This window comes from Equus caballus, chromosome 6 (assembly GCF_041296265.1).
Source record: "Equus caballus isolate H_3958 breed thoroughbred chromosome 6, TB-T2T, whole genome shotgun sequence".
Classification (NCBI taxonomy): Eukaryota; Metazoa; Chordata; class Mammalia; order Perissodactyla; family Equidae; genus Equus; species Equus caballus.
The window spans coordinates 61,483,900-61,506,404 of record NC_091689.1 but is presented as its reverse complement, the minus strand read 5'-3'; the positions used below and the strand labels follow the sequence as shown (position 1 = coordinate 61,506,404).

At 37.5% G+C, this 22,505-nt stretch overlaps 1 protein-coding gene and 1 pseudogene across 50 annotated transcripts in view; one reads left to right on the top strand and one right to left on the bottom strand.

Moving 5' to 3' along the window:
* C2CD5 (C2 calcium dependent domain containing 5) overlaps positions 1-8,214 on the top strand; it is an 88,826-nt gene extending 80,612 nt beyond the window's left edge. For 18 of the 50 annotated variants that reach the window (XM_023643232.2, XM_023643228.2, XM_023643230.2 and 15 more), the window contains 5 exons: positions 1,842-1,892; positions 2,786-2,887; positions 4,190-4,380; positions 5,287-5,433; positions 6,906-8,214. In XM_023643232.2, the coding sequence (XP_023499000.1) occupies positions 1,842-1,892; positions 2,786-2,887; positions 4,190-4,380; positions 5,287-5,433; positions 6,906-7,037 (623 nt within the window). In that variant the 3' untranslated portion in view covers positions 7,038-8,214. The remainder of the gene's footprint in view (positions 1-1,841; positions 1,893-2,785; positions 2,888-4,189; positions 4,381-5,286; positions 5,434-6,905) is intronic. The other 32 variants (XM_070270064.1, XM_070270054.1, XM_070270057.1 and 29 more) reach the window with 4 other exon arrangements.
* Positions 8,215-20,161: 11,947 nt separating this feature from the next.
* On the bottom strand, positions 20,162-21,323 carry LOC100068386 (ferritin light chain pseudogene; annotated as a pseudogene).
* Between the last annotated feature and the right edge of the window lie 1,182 nt (positions 21,324-22,505).

Here is a 22,505-nt window from a genome sequence, read left to right as displayed (position 1 = left end):
CATCAAGCCATGCTGTGGCAGGTGTCCCACATAAAAAATAGAGGAAGACTGGCGCAGATGTTAGCTCAGGGCCAATCTTCTTCACCAAAAAAACCCATAAAAAACAACAAACAAGCAAAATACAAATATTTTGTGGATCATTGTGTACCTTTGTTTTTTCACTTGATATATTTATACATGGGAGCAGATTCTTTCTACGTATTTCAGCTCTTTTTGTGGGCATTCGCCATTATATACAGCTGCTACTGGGGAATTCCATGTTATCTAGGTAATATGGAAGTGTAGAAGATAATTTCATTTTAGTAATTTTCACTTTTTTTTTTAGCTTTTCCCTTCTATCCCTGCATTTTTTAAATCTTTACAGAATTCCTAATGCTGACTGTATTTTCTATAAGTCTGTACTCACCAAGCCTAATACTGCTCAGGAGAGCCCTGGGACCCTCCTGGGATTTGTAAGCCTAGGGTAGGCCATTTGCTCTCCCAGCTTCTGCACTGGGTCTCTTTCGGTGCTGAGGTTGCTAGAGATCTGGTAAACCTTGGAATGTCGGTTCTCTTTTGGTCTTCTTCCTGTAGGTTCTATCTCCTTTTAGGCTTCCAGTGCCCCTCAGGATCCTGAATTAGGAAGACTCTCCCATCTAAATGTACAGTGTGAGGGCATGATGGTCAGGGCATGTCCACAGCATGGTACCCTTACATTTTATGGACCCTACCTAGTGATCCCTTTTTATTCAACAACTCTGTGTATGTAAGAGGAATATTAACCATTGTACGCTCTCCAGTGTTGGCTTATGGTCACTTGCTTTATAAAAATGGGGAGGGGGTGTGGGACATACTTCCATTGTACCCAAGTAGCAGAAACGTTCTGTACAAATTTTATTTTTGAAAAGTATAATTTTTATTCATTTAAGACTATTACCGAAAGATCAACACATTAGGCAGACAAAAATATATATTTACTTAGTTGATAAATTTTTTAGAAAACTGGCTGACTCAAGTTATTCTCAGTGTTTTTTATGAGTTGTTTCTAACTTGGTAACTATTCCTTCAGTTAAAAAATTCTTTGAAACAAACATTCAAATATGCTTGTGTGGGTAGAGCCTGAGCATTAGAAATAGATTATGAAATTTTTTTATAGTACTGTTTAAATTTGTACAATACCTCAGGTATCTATAATAAAAATATAAAATACAGGGAAAATTCTGGATGCTGCTTTGATGAGGTTGCTGGAGAGGGAGTGATTCTAGTTGGGATTCCTGGTTATTTCTGTGGAGAGCAGTTGCTTTTTAGTTCCATAAAGTCTTGATACCACCAGAGGGAGCTGTTGGTAGTGAAGTCCTTGAATGAAGAGGTTGGTGGTGAGGGGAGGGTACAGTTAGTAAGCAGCTTGTGTTCATCTCTGAGACACAGGTCATTGCCTTGTCTAATTTTTAATCTCACTGGCTCTTCTCCCCACAAGTATTGCCCTTCCGTGTTTCATTTCAGATTTTCTTCCCAACACATTGACCCTTTTCTCTGTTCAGTTTTCCCACATCCTGCTTTCATCCTACTAACAATTGTTCCTGTGTTTATTTTCTCGTGTCTGTAAAGTTTCTGAAACTCTCTTTGTGTTAGAGTAACAAGTAGTCTTCCTTGGCATGGTATTTGTTAACCGAGCTAGTTGTTGTATTTCGATAGAAACTGCATTTGAAACCTAAATACTTCTGTTTGGTTTGCTTTTATAATGAAGCTGTAAAGATTTCCGTCTGTTCATCTGGGTTATAGAGAGTATTAACAAACAGCAAAGAAGAGATACTGGCTTGTCCTTAGCATCCAAGCTAATGTTGTTCATATTGTCTTATTAGAACACCTGGAGAGTGCAAGTTCTAACTCAGGTATACCAGCTGCACAGAGAGGTGAGTTTGTCTCATTAAGCAAATAGTCACCAAAGGTGTGAAATTCTAGTGTGGTGGTGCATAAACATACAGACATTGGAGAAATGCACTGGACAGTGGAATAGACACCAAACTGTGGCTTTATTGTAGTTAGAATGTGTCTTAAAAATATTTATTAAAGTAATATTCAAATTTTTTAGGATTTTAATAGTTTCAAAGTTTCTAAAAATAAAATTTAGCTCTTTATTTTTTCAGCTTAGTAGTAGTAAAAGTTCTTTTTAAAAGGAAAACTTATGAGGCTCACCCCCCACCTCCCCATCTCCATATTATCAGAAGCTTTGGTGCCAGTCTGGCATGGAAACAGAACATTGAAAAAAAGGACCCTTTGGCTTTCCTGTTACTGATGGTAGAAAGAAGGTATTTTAAAAAAGATAAGTCAACTGGTGGTTTTTTTTTTCATATGTTCTTCCACATTTGATTCGCATTATTTTTATTTTTGATTTTAGGGTAAAACTAGGGAAGGGAATTATTCACAAAGTTTGGATTGTAAATTAAAGTCCTGAAATATAAGCAGCTAAAACATTCTAAAGTAAAAAGAATGGGAAATAAAGTTGGTTAAAATACAGTGTATGGTCCTTTCACTATTTCCATTAGACCCCACTTTGATTCCCTGTCAGAGAGCACACCACTGTGACATCACCAAAAGCGCTCAGCCACTAACTGAGAACCTGGTTTTGGACAAATCAGTGTCTAAAGCTTGACTCTTTACTATCTCTCTTACCTGACTTGAAAAGGACCATTCTTTTTCTAAGTTACAGTTAAATTACATCATCAAAAGGAGTGTTATGACGAGTAAGAGACGTCATCCATATTTTTTCTTTGTTTTTTCTTTTGTTTTCTGTCTGTGTTTTCAGCAACGTCAGTTGATTACAGTTCCTTTGCAGACAGATGCAGCAGCTGGATAGAGCTCATTAAACTGAAAGCTCAGACCATAAGGCGCGGATCAATTAAGACAAGTAGGCGGATGTTTCTACCACGTTATGATCTGAGAAGCGTATCCCTGATTTTCCAGTGGGGAAGGCTAGACCTTACTCCCAGTAATAACATTGCCAATCAGCCATGTATTGGAGTGTGAAAGCTGCAGACTCTAATGGTCACTTAGCAAAAGTTACTGAAGGGCCTTTAGATTTGTTCATTTTAACGGTAGAATTGTGTTCTAAAATTTTACTTTTTGTGAAGGTATTCTTAAAAGTATATAAATAGATATTATGTCCTTCTAATGGAAGGAAATTATGAGCTATCTTGTTGAAGAGACTTCCAGGACCCAAGGTACATGTAGTATATGGCATGTCAGTTTCCTGAGAGTGATACCAGAAGGCTAAGAAAACGAGAGATTTCCAGAGAGAAAGTGCTTAACTCTTATCTCACGGCTAGAATCAGGATCATTACTTATATGTTCTTTATACTCCATGTGTTTTGGTAGACTTTGAGGTAAACGTATTTGAGTGAAAGAGTTTACAGTATATTAAAAGGGAAAGAGCTATGTTTTAGAGGAAAGACTCACAGGATATGGAACCAGCCAGATCTGGTTTTGAATCCTAGAAGTGCCATTTTAACAGCTGTGTGACCTTGGGCAAGTTATTTAACTTCTCTGCCCCTCAGTTTCCTCATGTGCAAAATGGGGATGATAATACCTATGTTGCTGCGTTGTTGTAAGAATTAGATATATATATTCTGGCTTATAGTAGTTCTTTGACAAGCAGTAGCTATTATTATTTATGTTATTTTATAAACAACTTTTAGACAGCCAGGATCATTTGTTAAGTTTTTAAAATTATGAGTTTGATCAAAAAGGTTTGGGAAAGGAACCTATTGTAACTAGTTAACATAAGGTTTATCTACAAGTTGACAATGATGAAGTCTTCTGAAAAAGATGAAAAAACTGCACTGGGAAATGTAACAACTTTCACACTCTCTTTGTAATAATTTGTTCCTCCAGCAGATAATTTTGAATGCTGTACCGCTTTTTCTTTGTCTTCACTTTGTAACGATCATTGTGTGTGTGGCTACACGGCATCAACATTTTCTTTTGCAGGAATGCCATTTTTCTTCCAAAAGACTTCCATACCAGCATCTCCTCTTCTGTTTTTCTTTCTCTCTTTTTAATTGCATGCGGTGCATGAGCATTTCTTTTCTTTCGTGACATGGCTTAGCCTCACAGAGAGCTGAATGTTGTCACCACTTCTTTGGAAACCTTAGGGAGTAACTGAGTTATCCACGTCTGATCTTGAGGCTTTTCTCTCTTTCTCTGATTTTAGCTGTGACAGTTGAAAAAACAAGTCCAATGGGTGAAGGAAATTTCCGGAATCGTTCTGCCGCACCTTGTGCAAATTCTACAGTTGGGGTGGTTAAGATGACACCTCTTTCTTTCATTCCGGGAGCAAAAATAACTAAATATCTTGGGATAATCAACATGTTTTTTATTCGGGAAACCACTTCTCTTCGTGAGGTAATTTTATACATGTTATTTCATTGTTTTTGTGAATTTTCTCTGATTGAAGATATTAGTAACAAAACCAAACAGGTTTCAAATTGTTAGTTTTTACTAAAAGTAACACGCAATTTTTTTCAGTAATCTGGATGATTCTAGATTACACTTATCAAATTTGATATAGTAGCTAGTATTATCACAAGAATTATGTTGGGTTTAAACCCATTTATTATTAGAAATTCCACATCCTTATCGTATGGTAAATAAAACAGATTTATTTACGTTTGATTCGAGGTTTCAAATAGCCCTGAAAGAACAGCTTTGTTTTCTCAGTAGTTATTTGCCTGAGATATATTTAAATAGCAATTTTTAAAAGTTTACATTTATAAACAGTAAGGGACTATATTATAGATAGATGTCTATGAGGATAGTTTATGTAATTTAGCTCTATCATTTTCTCCCTCTGAAAAACAGTGAACCAAATGTGACTGGAACATGGTTCAGAATGGCAGATGTGGATACAGAGAAGTTTCATTGTTTATATTTCCCATCAGTTTATCTGAATGATGATGGGAACAATTTGATAGAGGGAGACGGTGAAGATGGAGGAACAATTTGAATTCTTCCCCTGCCGTTTATTTACTAGCTCTGTGATCATAGCTAGTCATGGGCGTATTACAGATTCTCTGAGCTTCAATTTCATCATCTGTAGAGTAAGGATAGTAATCTGTATCATAGATACCTGCTCAGTAAAGCTTGGTTGGTTTGTTCATTCATTCAGCAAATCTCCGTTATGAAGGAAATTAAAATTATCATCCATTATATTAAGACCATTTAAGCTGTTTTAATACATATTCTTTGACATGTTATCTACATTCATGTGCACATGTGCATAGTTTGATTTTCTTGTGCATTACTGTTTAGGAGGGAGGAGTCAGTGGGTTTCTCCATGCTTTCATTGCTGAAGTGTTTGCAATGGTGCGAGCTCATGTCGCTGCGTTAGGAGGGAATGCTGTTGTCTCCTACATAATGAAGCAGTGTGTCTTCATGGAGAATCCAAATAAAAACCAGGTGAGATGTAGTTAAAAATCTCTGGTGGGGGAGGCTTTGAATTTCTCCCGTGCTCTTTCCACCTCCACCCTCCTTCCCAAAAGAGAATTACTCTTCAGAGGTCTTTGATTCTAGATTCTTAAAACATGTTAATGAATTTATTAATAACCATGGTCATACATAGGTCAGATGCTGTTTTTACATCCCAGGTGACTAGTTATTATTCTTAAATGCCTCTGGAAGTTACTGTTTCCACCATCTTCTTGGTGGGTCTTTGGAATACAGTCATACGTCACACAACAACTTTTCGGGCAGTGACGGACCACGTATGTGACAGTGGTCCCATAAGATTAGTACCATAAGGCCCAGGTGTTTAGTAGGCTATACCATCTAGTTTGTGTAAGTACTGTAGGAAAGGAAGAAATTTTCCTTTTCCCTTCTAGTTTCTTCTGGCTCATCTAAGCATTAAATTGACATGAGACAGATTAACAAGAGGAAACCAACAAAAGTTTGATAACATATGTACATGGGAGAAACCCAGGAAACCTGAGTTACTCTCCAAAAATGGCTGAAGCTCTCACTTTACATATCATCCTCTCTAAAGACAAAAGATGTTGGGAGTGGGGAGAGTCAAGGACTTCAAAGGGAAGGAAGGCAATTCACAGAAGATGAAAAGGAGCAGACTTTTGGAAAACAAGTGTTTGACCACACAGAAACAGAAGAACACAGAGGGGAGCCCCAACAAACAGGCTTCTCTAGGTTCCTCCCTGTGTACCATCTAGTTCTTGGTATGCTAAGGTGATAGCTCACTTCTTGAGACAGACTTTTTTTAATCTGAATTCTTTTAGGCAGTTAAGGGGGAGGTAACAAGAAAAACTTTGTGAGTCTTTTGTTACTTAAAAATAATCAGCCTAAAATAATCCTCATGTTAAGGAGACACATTTTGGGGTGGCAAATTTTGTTCCTCTTCAGTACACTCTGTAATGTTTGCACAATGGTGAAGTCACCTAACAAAACATTTCTCAGAACGTGTGCCCGTGGTTAAGCCATGCTTGACTGTGCAGTGATGGCTGACGAGGAGAGTTAGATGCTCTCTAGTTTGGACTGTGATGCTCTCCAGTTCCAAGTGCCATGATGGGACCACACTGTTTATTTCTAATTAATATAATTCTGTTAATGGGGGCAAAGGAGTGTTGCTTAGGTTAAATTTTAGGATACATTTCTTTTATCAGTTTTGTTAACATAATAACTTACTTAAAATTGTTAAAGATTCCTTTACGAAATTAAACAACTGTATTAATGGTTTTTTGAGTTTTCTTTCCTATGAATTACCTTCTAATCCTTTGCTCATTGTTTCTATTGGTTTGTCTATCTTTTCTCTAATGACTTATAAGCCTGTGCTTTTACGGCTATACAGGACCGCACCTAGTCTAACAGAAGAATACAAGCATATTGTTGAGTTTGTGACGGAACATGTCCTGTCGTTCTTATAGGCACAGTGTCTGATAAACGTAAGTGGTGATGCAGTGGTCTTTGCTCGTGAATCTGAGTTAGAAGTGGTGTCAACGCAGCAGCCCGCTGCCAACTGCCAGCCAGCGTGTACTGGAGGAGAAGTTACGACCTGAAGAAAATGAGAAAGAGCTCAGCTAAATGAAATCCATCTGTCTCCATGGTTTTGTCATTAATTTTCTTACTAGAAAAATGAGCTTTATTGGAGATAATTAAGAAAGAATTATGGGTGGATTTGATTTGTCTGGAATCTCTTGGAGGCATAGAATTTTCGAATCTTGATGTTTTCTTTGCCAAGCCTAGACAGTCAGGCCCCATGGAATCTCGACCCTGCAATAAGGTCAGATAAATTTCTCAGAGAACCATAGCAAAGATGGAAGCTATTTGTAATTTATGTTGATTTTAATAACATCCTAATTTAAAAGATGAAATGGTAAGATTATCAGCAAATTAGGATAGCTACCCTAGTGTAATTTAGACAAACCAAGCAAGAAATTCACAAATTGTTAATAAATAAATAATCTGATTTGAGGAATGTGTGGGGAAAATGGAGAAAAGTTTTCAGAAGAGTATGTGGGTTTTCAAACGTGTTTTCTTTTGATGAGGAATTTGGTAACAACTGGAAGGGAAAGTGGTTCAGCAAAAGAAGTGAAAATTCTGCAGTTTATATCTGTAATATGTCCTAACTACTGTAAACGGAAAAGTAATTTATCAGAGCTAGTGTCCCTCTGTTCAAAGTTTTAATAATGTCTCTAAGGAGGCAAGAAAAAAATTACCGTGTAACTTTGTTACTGGCCAAACTTCAGTTAGTGTTTCATTGTCTAGAAGAGGCTTGACTTCAGCTGGGAAGAAAAGGTCAGTGAATTTTGTTGAAGTAGTTAAAATATAAGTGATCTGGTAGGAATATAAAATTATTTTCTAATAAAATCATACTGCACTCCCATCAAATAAGCAGAATTCTAGTAATATCTTAGGGATTTTTGAAGGTGAGTTAGACTGTATTTGGCATAGAATTTGAAAACGTAACTTGAATGTAAATATGCTACAAAATGATGAATGTATACTTAGAAATACTTTTTTGGTCAATGCCAAATACCTGTTATAAATGAACCTTGAAAAGTACATTCCTCCTTTGCACAATAAAATTTCTTTATAAAACTCATGGTTTTGCTCTTCCACGATAACAAACTGCTCTAAAGATTAGGAGTCATTTCCTTGTTATCACAGGTGTCAATATTTTTCTGTATTTTGTTTATAATTTTATTTTTTAAATAAAAAGTTTATAAAGATGAAGTGGAATGTACCTAAATCGCTTTTTTGCCTCCTCGATGTGGTACTCTCTGTAGTCTGAAATCACTTTCCATCTGTTCATCTCCATTCATTCCTTCAGTCAACAAATGTCTGTGGTGTAGCTACTGTTTGCAAGGCCCTGTCTTAATTTTGAGGAAAAAAAAAAGATACATATTTATATGTAATTGTGGCATTTTGGTAGGTAGGTATTCATTCAACAACCATTTATTGAATGCCAGGGCACAGTTATAGGCAGTGAACAGAACATGCCTAAGTTCCTGCTCTCATGGAGCTTATTTTCAATGGCTACACAAGTAAATAATTTGTAAAATGTGGTATATAGTATTAGAACAATTGCTAATGTTTATTGAATGCTTACTATGTGCCAGGCAGTCTAATAAATATATTTTTGTGCTAACCCTTTTAATCTGTACAGAAACCCTGTGAGATAGGTACTATTGTAAAGCCCCATTTTATAGTTGAGGAAGCTGAGTAGAGAGTTTATGCGATTTGCCCAAAGGTACAGGGAGTAGTCGAGTGGAAATTCAAGCACAGGCAATCTGGCTCTGAAACCTCTACTATTAAGTGAGAAAATGCTTGTAGCCTGGGATGAAGATAGCTTTCCAGAGGAAAGGATGTTTAAGCTCTGTCCAGGGAAAATAGATAGTTCACTGGAATTGACTATTTGTTCATAGTTTTATTCATCCGTCCGTCCATCCATCCATCCGTTCGTCTATTCATCCATCCAACAGCTATTTTGTGATTGCCTAGTATGTTTCAGAGTCCTATCTAGGCAGGGGAATAATTATATAACTGTATCACTCACTGAGTACGTGTTTTGTGCCATATTCTGTGCGTATACATTATTACTAATTAAAACTAGCCAGGTGGCACTATCTTCATTTTGGTACGAACAGTTGTATACTCAACAGTGGCCCAGGCTGACTTCCAGAAAAGCTGGAGTTTCTTTAACCACTCAGGCTTGCTGGCTGTCTGCTCACACGGGCCATTTGTTCCTGCGGGCTGCATTTGAAACACAATCAGCCCATGTCAAGACTGGCTTCTTCCAGAAAAACCAGTGTCACCCTCTGTTGCCCCAAGAGCTGCTGCTGTTCCCCTATGTGTGGATTCTCTCAGAAACATGATCATTTTAAACACACGGGCTGGGACTTACTCTTGGAAATATCCTGAGGCCACTTGCAGTATTTACAGCATCCCTCACATCTCTTTCATTCTTCATTGCTGCCCCAAAGGGTAAACTACACAATTTAACCAACACTTTGTGAATTTGCTACGCTCCCTGTCCCACTTCCTCCTCCTCCTCTTCCATAATCCATTACCATCTGGCTTTCATCTCCTGCTCTGCCACTGAACTTGAACATGCCAAGGATGCAAATATTGGCTTGCAGTGTTGCAGAATTGGATAGCTGACAAGCTTTTTTATGCGTACGGATATCATTTTTCATAAATGCATAAATGGGATCATACAATTTTTAAATAGAATGGTTTTATTTTTTACCTTTTTGCCTGACTTTCTCTTCTTCCCCATCACATCCTTCCCAATCCATGTTAATAACCTAGTATGTATCCCTACATATTAAAAATCTAATGAGGTGTAATTTACATTCAGTAAAACTAATTTATTGTAAGTGTACAGTTCAAGGAGTTTTGACAAATAGATTCAATCGTGTAACCAAGATAAGGAACATTTATTTCCCTCACCCCAAGAGAGTTCTCCTGTTTCCTTTTCAGTCAGCCCACTTCCCTTTCTGTGTAAATGGGATCTTGTGCTTGGTAATTTTCACTTAATATAATGGTTTCTGGATGCATCCACAGATGGATGACATTTTTGCCTATTACGAATAAAGAGAGTTTTTTTGAGTTCACACTTTTCTCTGGAAATTGAATTTCTGTTCTGTGGGGTTGACTTTTTCTGTTGATAATCTGCTACATGTGTGACAGAATTTCCCCTTATGTTGTTGTCCATCCTTGCAGTCTATGGTAGCTTGTATCATGTCCAAATTTTTAATTTTATTATGGACAACATGACTTTCTTAGCTTTCCTTAGGTAAGATGATGTCCTCTTGCTTTTGGGGCTATCTTGAAGGTTCATCAAACTTATGTCCTGAATTGCTCTCATCTGGTGCCTCCCATCAAGCTTCGTACCCTTCATTATTTCTTATTAGATAAATGCCGTCACCACTTAGCCACTTCTCGCTTGAGTCAGATACCTGAAGGAGAGCCAAAGCTTATATACTCTTTCCACTACACCACCCAGTCTCATAGAACGAGATGCATAGAAACGTGGGTGCGTGAAAATGTACGTTGAGTGAAAGCAACACACTTATTTACAAACACTTTTGTAGTAGTTTTTTTTTCCCCAGGGGAAGATCTTTCATAGGGTACTTTGAGAATCTGATCTAAACTCTGGACCTTTTCCCCAGAAAAATAAGCATACATGTGAAATTTTGCACACTACTTCAGGAGGTTTATTGGAAGCCCATCATTGACCCCAGGTTAACTCTAGTATAGGATGAATGGAGGGGAGTAAGGTACCAGGCCGAAGGAAACATTAGGAATGGCTGAGTAAATACAGTCGTAAAAGTGTGGCTTTTCCTCAGTAGGAAAGTCAAGATGTTTTTAAGATTAGATTTTTAAATATTAAAAAAAAAAACCTGTATCTGTGGTAAGCAGAAAAATGACCCCCAAAGATGTCCACAGCCTCATCTCCAGAACCTGGGAATGTATTACCTTACATGACAGGAGAAACTGCATATGTGGTCAAAGTGAGAGACCTTGAGATGGGGAGATCCATGGTTATCTGCGAGGGTCCTAGAATCTACCAATCACGTGTATCCTTAAATGTGAGGGAGGGAGTACAGGAGTAGGTCAGAGATTCTGTGAGAGGTGGACTCAAACTGCCATTGCTGCCTTTGAAGAAGGAAGAAGAGAGCTACGAGCCCAGGAATGTGGGTGCTTCTGCACACTAGGAATGGCCCTCAGCTGACAGCCAGGTAGGAAAACGGGTTCTCAGTTCTACAACCACAAGAAACTGAATTTTGCCAACAACTCAAATGGGCAAGGAAATGGATTCTCCCCTGGGGCCTCCAGAAAGGAACAGAGCCCTGCCAATGGCTTGATTTTAGCGAGACCCCTATGAGACCCCTGACCTGTGGAACTGTAAGGTAATAAACTTGTTTAAGCCACTAAGTTTGTGATAATTTGTTATGGTAGCAATAGAAAACTAATACAAATTCTTTTACATTTAAACTGTAGAGATATATAAAGTTACCATATAGTTGTGCTATTTATGGTAACAGGAAATGCTTCACAAACTCAGGGTACAAGCACAGTTCTCTCTCTCTTATTTTTCCAATTAACTTTTTGAACACCCACCAGACTAATCAGCAGAAATCCAGACTCTCCCGCCTTTGAGGTCGTCTCCACTTCTAGAATTTTCCAAGAACTCTAGGGACTCAATGTAGTCCCCAAAAGTTTTGAGTTCAGCTTCCACACCCAACCTGCTGGAGTTACCACCTTGGTACGCTGTTGCATATGCTTCTCACTGCCACATGGTGTCGCTGTTGGAATGAATTCCACACAGCAAAACGGAAGATGCTGGTCTTCCCAGTGACGGCGACAAACTGGCCAAGACTCGTTCGTAGCTTTCCAGGATTCTTCAGTGGGTAGACTTCTTTCTTCCATGCCTACTTCATTTAAGGAAGCCTGCCAAGTTCATTTCCTAGTGCTCAACCCAACTGTCAATTGAGTTGTGAGAGTTTCCTATAAATTCTAGATAGCATGTTTTAAAATGAGATATGTATTTTGCAAGCATTTTCTCTCAGTCTGTGGCTTATTTTTCATTCTTTAAACATTGTCCTTTGGGGAACAGAAGCTTTTAATTTTGATGAAGTCTAATTCTTTTTTTTTCTTTTGTGGTTTGTGCTTTCTGTGTTTTGTCTAAGAAATTTTTGCCTAACTCAACATCTGTAAGATTTTCTAGAAATTTCACAGTTTTTTGGTTTTTTGTTTGTTTGCATTTTCTCCCCAAATCCCCACAGTACATAGTTGTGTATTTTAGTTGTGGGTCCTTCTAGTTGTGGCATGTGGGATGCCACCTCAGCATGGCCTGATGAGCAGTGCCATGTCCATGCCCAGGATCAGAACCGGTGAAACCTTGGACCGCCAAAGTGGAGCACGTGAACTTAACCAGTCAGCCACTGGGCTGGCCCCACAGTTTTTGGTTTTATGTTTAGGTGCATGATCATTTCAAATTATGTTTTGTGTATGGTGTGAGGTATGGGTCAAGGCTTTTTTTTTTTGGCCATATGGCTGTTCAATTGCTCCAGCGCAATTTGTTGAAAAGACTAACTCCTACGTTGGATTGACTTGACATCTTTGTTGAAAATTGACTGACCCCGTATGTATGTATGGGTCTATTTCTGGACTCATGTGTTCTATGTATCTATCCTTTTTCTAATATCACACTGTCTTGATTCTTGTAACTTTATAGTAAGTCTGGAAATCAAGGAATGTGAGACAAAACTTTGTTAACTTTCTTAAAAAGTTTTTTTTGATAATTCTAGTTCCTTTGTTTTTTCCATATAAATTTTAGAATCACATGTTAATTTTTATATGAAAAAACCTGCTGTATTCTTTCTGTTGAGGTTGTGTCAAACCTTTAGATCAGTTTGGGGAGCACTGGCAGCTTAATGTTGAGTCTTCCCGTCCATGAAGAGGCCATTTCTCTCTGATTATTTAGGTCTTGCTTGATTTCTTTCATCAATATTTTATAGTTTTCAGTACACAGATCTTGCACATTTGGGGAGGGGCTTCATTCCTAAGTACTTCTTGTTTTTTGTTTCCGTTATAAATGGTACTGTTTAATTTCCAGTAGTTATTTTTAGTGTCTACAAATATAATTGATCTTTTACATTCCTTTTGTATCCTACAGCCATGTATTGATTCTAGTTGCTGATTGGTGTGATTCTTTGGGGTTTTTCTGTAGATAATCATTGTCATGTTTGTGCATAGGGACAATTTTACTTCTTCCATTCCAATCTGAATTACTTTTATTTATTTTTCTTATTCCTTACTAAATTGGCCTTATTAGTAATTGCCTTATTAAGTATAATGTAGAGTGGTAAGAGTGGATAGCCTAGGCTTGTTCCAGATCTTGGGGGGAAGGCATTCAGTCTTCACTATTAAGTATGATGTTATCTGTGGGTTTTTCTTTTTTTTTTTTTTTTGTTAAAGATTTTATTTTTTCCTTTTTCTCCCCAAAGCCCCCCGGTACATAGTTGTATATTCTTTGTTGTGGGTCCTTCTAGTTGTGGCATGTGGGACGCTGCCTCAGCGTGGTTTGATGAGCAGTGTCATGTCCGCGCCCAGGATTCGAACCAACGGAACACTGGGCCGCCTGCAGCGGAGCGCGCAAACTTAACCGCTCGGCCACGGGGCCAGCCCCTATCTGTGGGTTTTTCTAAGATGCACTTTGAATTTTGTCAAATGCTTAGTTTCCATCTATTGAGATGATCACATGAATTTTCTTCTTTAGTTTGTTGATATGGTGAATTACACTTACTGATTTCCAAATGTTAAACCAAACATTCCCCACTCTTCTGTTTTCCAGAAGAGTTTATCTATAGTTGATGCTCTTTACACCATAAATGTGTGATAGAATTTGCCAGTAAAACCATCTGAGCCTTAAGTTTTCTTCATTGGAATGTCTTTAACTATAAATTAATTTTATTAATAGGTATGGGGCTATTCAGGTTATCTTTTTCTTCTTGTGTAAACCTTGGTAGTTTGTGCCTAAGGAATTTGTCCTTTTTTTTCTAAATTGTCAAATTTATTGGTATAATGTTATTAATACTCTTTCCTTATTATCTTTTTAAGATCTGTGGGATGTGTAGTGATGTGTCCTTTTTCATTCCTGATATTGGTAATTTGTGGTTTCTCACTTTCTTTCTTGATCAGTTGGGCTAGAAGTTCATCTCATTTATTGATCTTTTCAAAGAACCAGCTTTTGATTTCATTGATTTTTCTTTATTGTCTTTTTCTTCTGCTTTCAATTTTATTTGATTCTGCTTTTATGTTTAGATTTCCTGCCTTAAACTTGCTTTTGGTTTAATTTGCTCTTGGTTTTCTAGTTTCTTAAAGAGAAGCTTAGATCATTGATTTGAGGCCTCTCTTCTTTTCTAAAATAAGTGTTTAATGTGATACCTTTTCCTGTATACACTCTCTATACGCTACTTTAATAGGGTCCCCAAATTTTGATATGTTGTTTTTATTTTCATTAAATTCAAAATATTTTATAATTTTCTTTTTAACTTCCTCCTTGGCTAATGAGTTAATTATAAGAATGTTGTTTAATTTCCAAATATTTAAGGATTTTCCAGATATATTTTTTGTGGTAAGAGCAATTAAGTTCTGGTCTCTTAGCAACTTTGTAGTTTATAATACAGTATTGTTGACTATGATCACTATGCTGTGCGTTTGATCTCCAGGACATTTTTATCTACTATTTGCAAGTTTTTACCCTTAAACAACATCTCTCCAAATCCACCACTCCCCAGCGCCTGGTGACCACTATTCTCTCTGATTTTTATTTTTTAATTTTGTTTTTGGTTATTTATTTTATCACTATAATTGACATGTAACATTGTGTTAGTTTAAGGTGTACAACATGTTGATCTGATATATTTATATATTGAACATGATTACTACCATAGCATTATTATGTAGCTATCACATCACATAATTATCATTTCTTTTTTGTGGTGGGAATAATTAAGATCTAGTCTCTCAGTAAGTTTGATGTTTATAATACAGTACTGTTTTCCATTATTACTATACCGTGAAAGTTCATTTTTTTAGATTCCACATATAAAGGATGTCATACAGTATTTGTCTTTCTCTGGCTGGCTTATCTCACTTAGCATAATGCCCTCAAGGTATTTCCAATTTCATGTTATTCATGTTATCCCCACTATTGACATATAAGTTATGCCTCTTCTTCAAAAAGTTTTGGTGGTTTGCTCTAGACTTTTCAATGTATACTTTTTTTTTCTGAGAAAGATTTGCCCTGAGCTAACATCTGTTGCCAATCTTCCTTCTTTTTTTTTTTCTTTCCTCCCCAAAGCCTCAGTACATAGACATATATTGTAGTTGTAAGTCCTTCTAGTTCTTTTATGTGAGCCACCACCAGCACATGGCTACTGACAGATGGGTGGTGTGGTTCTACGCCCAGGGACTGAGCCCCAGCCCCAGAAACACAGTGCACTGAACTTTAACCACTAGGCCTTCAGGGCTGGCTCAATATATATTTGTAATTTATCACAGTCTACCTTTAAATAATATTATAGTTTTCTTACTTCACATAAACTAGCCTAATTACTTTGTGGTTGGAGAATATTCTCTGAATGATTGCAATCAATTTTATTATTTAGTTTTTTCTTTCTACTTCCTTTAGGCTTTATCAGCTTCCTGGGGTGAATGCTTAGCTTGCTCCTTGTCAGTCTTTCTTAGTTTCTAAGCATATCTAAAGTTATAAATTCCCCTGAAATTGTTCTTTTATCATCCCTCAAGTTTTATGCAGTGTTTTTATATCTTTTAAGTCTGAATATTTATAATTACCATTATGATTTCTTCATTAGTCAGTAAATTATTTTAAAAGTGTATTTCTAGTCTCCAAATGTGTGGGTTTTTTCACTTTATTGTTTTCTAATTAAGTTGTACCATGATGAAATATTTTGATGTAAATGACAAGTTCTTTGGGAATTGTTGAAAATTCGCTGGTTGCTTTTCTGTTCAATTTAACTGTTTCCTGTGAAAAGAAAAATACATTGTTTATTTGTTGCTTGCAAGGTTATATATCTCTGTGTCATCCATCTATCATCCATCATCATGTAGCTATAAAACCAAGCTTGCTAATTACATTATTAAATCTTCTCTATCCTTACCAATATTTCTATCCCCTTGATCTATTAATTTCTAAGAGAGGTGAATGTGGTATATTGATTACATTGATGGCCCTAAAGAATGACCTCTGTGTAACCATGGATTTAACAATGTTACTTTGCAACTCCTCCCATCAAGAGGTGAAATCCATTTTCCCATGTCTTGAGTTTGAGCTGGCCATCTGTCTTGCATTGGCCAAGAGAATACAGCAGAAGTAATGATGTACCTGCTCTGAGCCTAGATCACAGACGTATTGTGTGCTTCTGCCTTCTCTCTGGAATCTCTACCATGCCATGCAGACAAGCCATGGCTAGACTTCTAGAAGATGAGAAACTTTGTGGAGCAAAGATAAGTCATCCTAACTGTGCCTATCCTGCACTTGAACTAGTTAACTGATGAGTAGATTCATGAATCATAATCAATGACAATTATTTTAAGATGGAAAATTTGAGGGTAATTTTTATGGAGCAACAGCTAGCTGATACATAGCATTAAAACTTTGTACTGTAATTACGTGATTGTCAATTTGTCTTTATGATTTTGGCATTTTTACTTTTTTTATTTTGAGGCTATGACTTTAGGTGCATAATACATACATAGTGGTATATTCTAGTTATTCGTGCCTCTGGTTGTGCTATGTGGGATGCCACCTCAGCATGGCCTGATGAGCAGTGCCATGTCCGTGCCCAGGATCCAAACCGACGAAACCCTGGGCTGCCGAAGTGGAGCACACGAACTTAACGATTTGGCCACAGGGCCAGCCCCCACATCTACCTTCTTAATAATTTTTTTCTCTAACAAGTCTAAACTTGGAGTATCTCTATCCTTCTCCCAAATAAGCAAGGACTTAATGTTGTCTATGATTTTTTAATTCTAACCTTTCTAAACATATACAAATTGTGGTTGTTTTATATTTTTAAATTCTAATTTAGATTACCAATGTGCTTTCCTGGTGTCTACTTATTATTACTTTTTTACATACCGTTCCTTTCTGCTGGGTTCCTTTTCATTCATTCTTGTATCTCAAGTATATTTATGAGAAGTTAGTTTACGCAGGTTCTGTGTGTATCTAAAAATTTTTGTCTCAAATTGTTTGTATTCCACCTTCACTCTCGAAGTAGTAGGTGGATTATATAATTCTAGGTTCACAATACTTTTTCCTCAGAACTGTGCCACTCTTCCTAGCAAAGCACCAGACACCCAGAGATGAATGAATGAATGTACTTTACAGATATTAGGAGGGCAGAATAGTGAAAATAATCCTGGATTAGGACTCAGAAGAACTGCCCTTAGATGCCAGATCTTCTGCTTATTACAACTTGGCTTTGGCAAAGCCATTTATCATAACATCCTCACTTGAAAATGGGAATAATAATCTGTGCCCTAATTCACAGCATCCTGTGAATTTCAAAAGAAAAAGAAAAGAATGAATTTGAAAATTCTTTGTTAATTATAAAATCATACAATTTCTGAACGGTTAATTATTGTGAAATAATTAATATCAATTGAGAAACATTTCCAAAATACTGAATTAAATCTACATCCACTTATTGAGTTTGATAATGTGTCTTGTAAATGATTCCGAATTTTTGATAAGGTTGGTTTATTTTTCATTGCTAAATGATAGAATCATTTTATTATGTTTCATAGCTGTAACTCTTACTTGTGGAATTTAATGATATCAATTAGTAAAAAGGACGAGTAAAAATAGATATTGTGTATTTGAAGATTCTCCTCCAGTGTGTCAATGTAGCACTTTCATTGTGATGATTTTTGAAGTAACTTTAAGTTGTTGTCAGTGCTGTCCAGTCAATGCCAACTCCTGGTGGCCTGGGGTACAACAGAGTGGAACCCTGCTGGGTCTTTTTGCACCATCCTCTCACCTTCCAGCGCTGTATCAGACAATGCTCCACAGCTATCCATAGGGTTTTCATGGCCAATTTTTCAGAAGTGGGTGGCCAGGGCCTTCTTCCTAGTCTGTCTTAGTCTGGAAGCTCCACTGAAACTCATCCATCATGGGTGAACTTGCTGGTATTTGGAATACCAGTGGCATAGCTTTCAACATCACAGCAACACGCAGCCGCCATAGTATGACAACCAACAGATGGGTGGTGTGGGTCCCTGACCGGGAAAGAAACCCCAGCCAACGTAGTGAAAGCACCAAACCTTAACTGCTAACCACCAGGGCTGGCTTTAACTATAAATGGTTAATTGGAAAACTTGATATTCCTAGCAGTAATGTTTTCTTGACAGGAAATTATTTATTTGAGATTGTTTAAGGGAATTGATGAGATCTGTAGAGAAGATGACAGATGAAGCTTGGAATGAAGAATGACCCAGAATCTATAATGGTTAGAAAAGTTTTTCTCCTTTTGCATTGCAGTCAGTCACACACAGCATTTTATCCTCGCAGATAAGATTTTCAGAGAAACTACTAGAATCATGTTGAGGGAACAAGATGGATTACTTTTGGCTAAGGACGGAAGTAACTATTCCATGCCCTACCAGACACAAATACACACATATGTTTAAATAGCAGAGTAATCCAGTTAAATTATTCTTGTCTGCCTTGGGTGGTGTTTGCTAGGCTTACTTAGAGAAGCTGCTTTATTTACAGATGTCATGCCTGTCTCTTTTTCACTTTCTGAAATTGAGGAAAAATTATTTCTATTTTTGTCTAGCCAGACTCAGTTATGTTTGATGGGCCTCCTCAGAATTTAAATTGATCAGCCTCCTAATCCTTCACTTTGAAATAAATTACTCAGCCACGATTGGCTCTCAGTGTAGATATTAGAAATGCTTATTGGTCTGTAAAGTTTTCCTCCACACATTGGCACAAACACCTCATTTACCAAAGTGGTTATAATGGTGGAAATAAAAGCTGAAACATCAATTCGTAATGGGTGAAGGAGGTGGGGAGCAGCTGGGTTCAGCAGCTTGATTGCTATTTGTCCCCTTGGGCATTTCCCAGAAAGGCTTTCATATTTATTTCTTGTCATGTTCCAGAGGCAGGAGGCTATGGGATTGCCACTTAATGGTCCCAACTAAAGACCAATTCTCTTTGATACTCAATTGGAATGGACATAGGTACCACTTTACCCCTCAGGTTTTAGGTCTTAAACTATTAATAACCTGTTTATAGTTGCTTTTATATTTCTTGAGCTGATCCTGGCATGTTAAGAAGAGTTCCACCACCACCAGCACAGTGATTGGTATATTAGGGCACAGTAAATATTTATTACATGTAAAATGAATGAAAACTTTTATTTCTGCTTTTTTTAAAAAGAAAATTGAAATGTTATTGTTTAGGATCCAAGGTAAACTTTTAAGCATAAAACTGTTTAGGCTAAAAAGCGGTTAATTCTCTTAGGGCTTATGCGTCCCTAACAGCTTGTTAACCATTTTCGTGTCACGCTATCTGAATTTTAATCTATCCTATGAGTTACCTTGTGTGTCTTTTTTATTAACATTTTATTATTCTTTGATCCAAATGTTTCAGGATCTTTTAAAATTTTATCACTTCTTTTGTAAGCTTCTTTTTGGAATCACAACCTGATACTTTAAAACTAAGGTTGCTGGCCAAGAACTTTTTAGTTAATTCTTTTATAAACATCCTGGTTTAAAATACCTGTTATCTAAACGGCAATCAATCAGGCAAAGAATAAAAACCCAATGAGATTAATTCTCTCTTTGCCCAAACTCCAAATTGATATTCTTCAATTCTGATATTGGTTTTGTCTAATTATTTAAAGCTTTGGCAAAAGTTTTCATGAGTAAGAAAGTTGACGTTAAGTATTTCTTTCTTTCTTTTTTTTTTCCCCCCCCGGCTGCAAAAAGCTTTATTATTTCCATTTGGTCCACGGCTTGGCCAAGGGCTCCAGGGTGGTTAAAAAGCTATCCAGCGGCTGCAGGGAGAGGCTCAGGCAGAAGCTCTGACACCGGGGGATGCCAGAGAGGCCCCTCAAAGGCCGCTGGACTCTGGAAGCTCCTAGTCATCCTTGAGGGTGAGCCTTTCAAAGAGATATTCGCCCAGCCCAGCTTGGGGGCCAACGAGCCCCTGGATGTTGGTCAGTGGTTGCCCACCTACTTGATAAGTTTCACCTCCTGGTCTAGGAAGTGGCTCTCCAAGAAGTCACAGAGATGGGGGGGTCTGCATGGGCAGAACCCAGGACATACAGATCCAAAAGGGCCTGGTTCAGGCTCTTCTCGAGGACAGTGGCGGCTTTCATCGCCCCCAGGGTTGTACCCCACTCATCCTTGGACGGCTTCTGTGAGTCCTGAGAGAGCATGCTGCTGCTGCGCTGGTTTTGCATCTTCAAGAGATGCTTGGTGCCCTTGCGCTTCTCCTCCGCAAACTAGCGGGAAAAGTGGCACGCGCCCTCCAGAGCCACATCGCTGCGGTCGAAATAGAAGCCCAGAGAGAGGTAGGCGGAGGAGGGCCACAGATACAGGCTAACCAGGCAGCCTCCACTGGATGGCGACCTCCACTTCGGTAGAATAATTCTGACTGATCTGGGAGCTCGTGGTTGATTGGCTATAAGGAGCCGAGCTCAAAAAACAGTGTTGGTTGGTCTCGCCTGAGGGAGGGGATGGTTGAGAAGTCGGTCCGAAGGCTGCGACTGGAAAAGACGTTGGAGGGTGGTTGGAGGCTGGAAGAAGGGGAGTCCCAGGGGTCTGTTCTGTTCAAACACTGTTGAAGCAAGAGACAGATCCCAGGGACGCCGAGTGCGCTGCCAACGTTAAGTATTTCTGTTCCTTCGTTCCTTCATTCCTTCATTCCTTCCTTCCTTCTCTCTCTCTTTCTTCCTTCTTTCCTTCCTTCCTTGTTTTTATTTTCTGCATTTCACAGGGCTTTTCAAGATTCATTCTCCCAATGTCACTTACTGCATCAAAATTTGGATGTGTTTTGTTGCATAAAATACCACCCATCTAAGATCGTTATATTTCCATTTAAAATGACCAGATGAAGGAGTGGTATGATTTAAAGTCCACATTCACTTTGAAATAAGAATTATGCCACTAGAGTGAAATGAAAAACTGTAAATAAGGTTTGGTACAATAACTATACCATCAGCCTGCCGAGGTCTGTTGGCAAGAGTGCTGGTATTCAGGAGCCTCTTCCAGTCCTGGCTCTTCCACCTGTCTAGCATTATTACTTCTTCAGCTTAAAGTCACCTCCTTGAGGTGAGAAACTTGATAATCTAAAGTCACTTTCTTCACGTCACCTAATTCCAATTCTCTACATAGCACTTATCACTCACTCTTGATATTTTCCTTGTTTGTTTCTTTTGAGCATCCTTCTAGAATTTAAGCTTCAGAGACTTTATCATTTCTGAATATCCAGCATCAGAGGTGAGCCAGGAATATGCTATATCTCATCAAATCTAAGATGACATCAATTGTAAGATACACCATCATTTTATGAGTAAAAAGTTAAAATTGACATCAATTTTAAGATACACCATCATTTTACTGTATGAAATAAAAAACGCCACCATTTAAGCTATGGGATAATGCCTTGTCACTTTAGACTTTTTATTTCTATGTACTTAAGACCTCTTTTAGATTTATTTAGAAAGACCATAGATTTATCATATATCTTACTGTACACTCTAAAATTGAGAATGTAACCAAAATAAAATTGGTTAAGCTATTCCTGAAACAACTTCTCACTCAGAGTCAAACTCTTCAGATTAATTTTCAATGAAAAGTTGTCACTATGCCCTATTTTCCACACAATATCATTGAGCCATCAAGAGCATTGGTGAAGCAATATTTCTTAAAAGATTGCTGTGTGATTGTCTTTGAGATTTTATTCTTGGATGATGACATTCACTCTGCAAGTTTTGATGCTGAAGGGCAGTCAGTGCTTAGTGGGCAACAGCTCTAAGACTCACCCTGATTACAGAGATGCCAAAATGTGAAAAAATTTTACATCTTAAAATTGCGAAAAAATAGAATTGCAGGTATTCAGTAAATAAATAACTTTTGAATATTTGAATAAACAACTGTTGTCAACTCTCTGTGTCCTTGGGCAAGCCAGTTTATTCCTTAAACCTTACTTTTCTCACTTAAAAATTTTAAAAAATTGTAGGTGCTTTGTAAGTGTCTGGAGTTGTATAAATGTAAGGCAATATAGTTTTAGTGAACTATTAAAAAAATATTCTGTCCAGCCTAGTCTTCAAGGATTCAAGGTTCCAGGTCAAACAATAAGAATCCTATCCAAACCTTGAGGGTATGATGTTAAATGAAATAAGCCAGACAGAGAAATACATACTGCATGATTTCACTCATATGTGGAAGATAAACAAACACCTGGATAAAGAGAACGG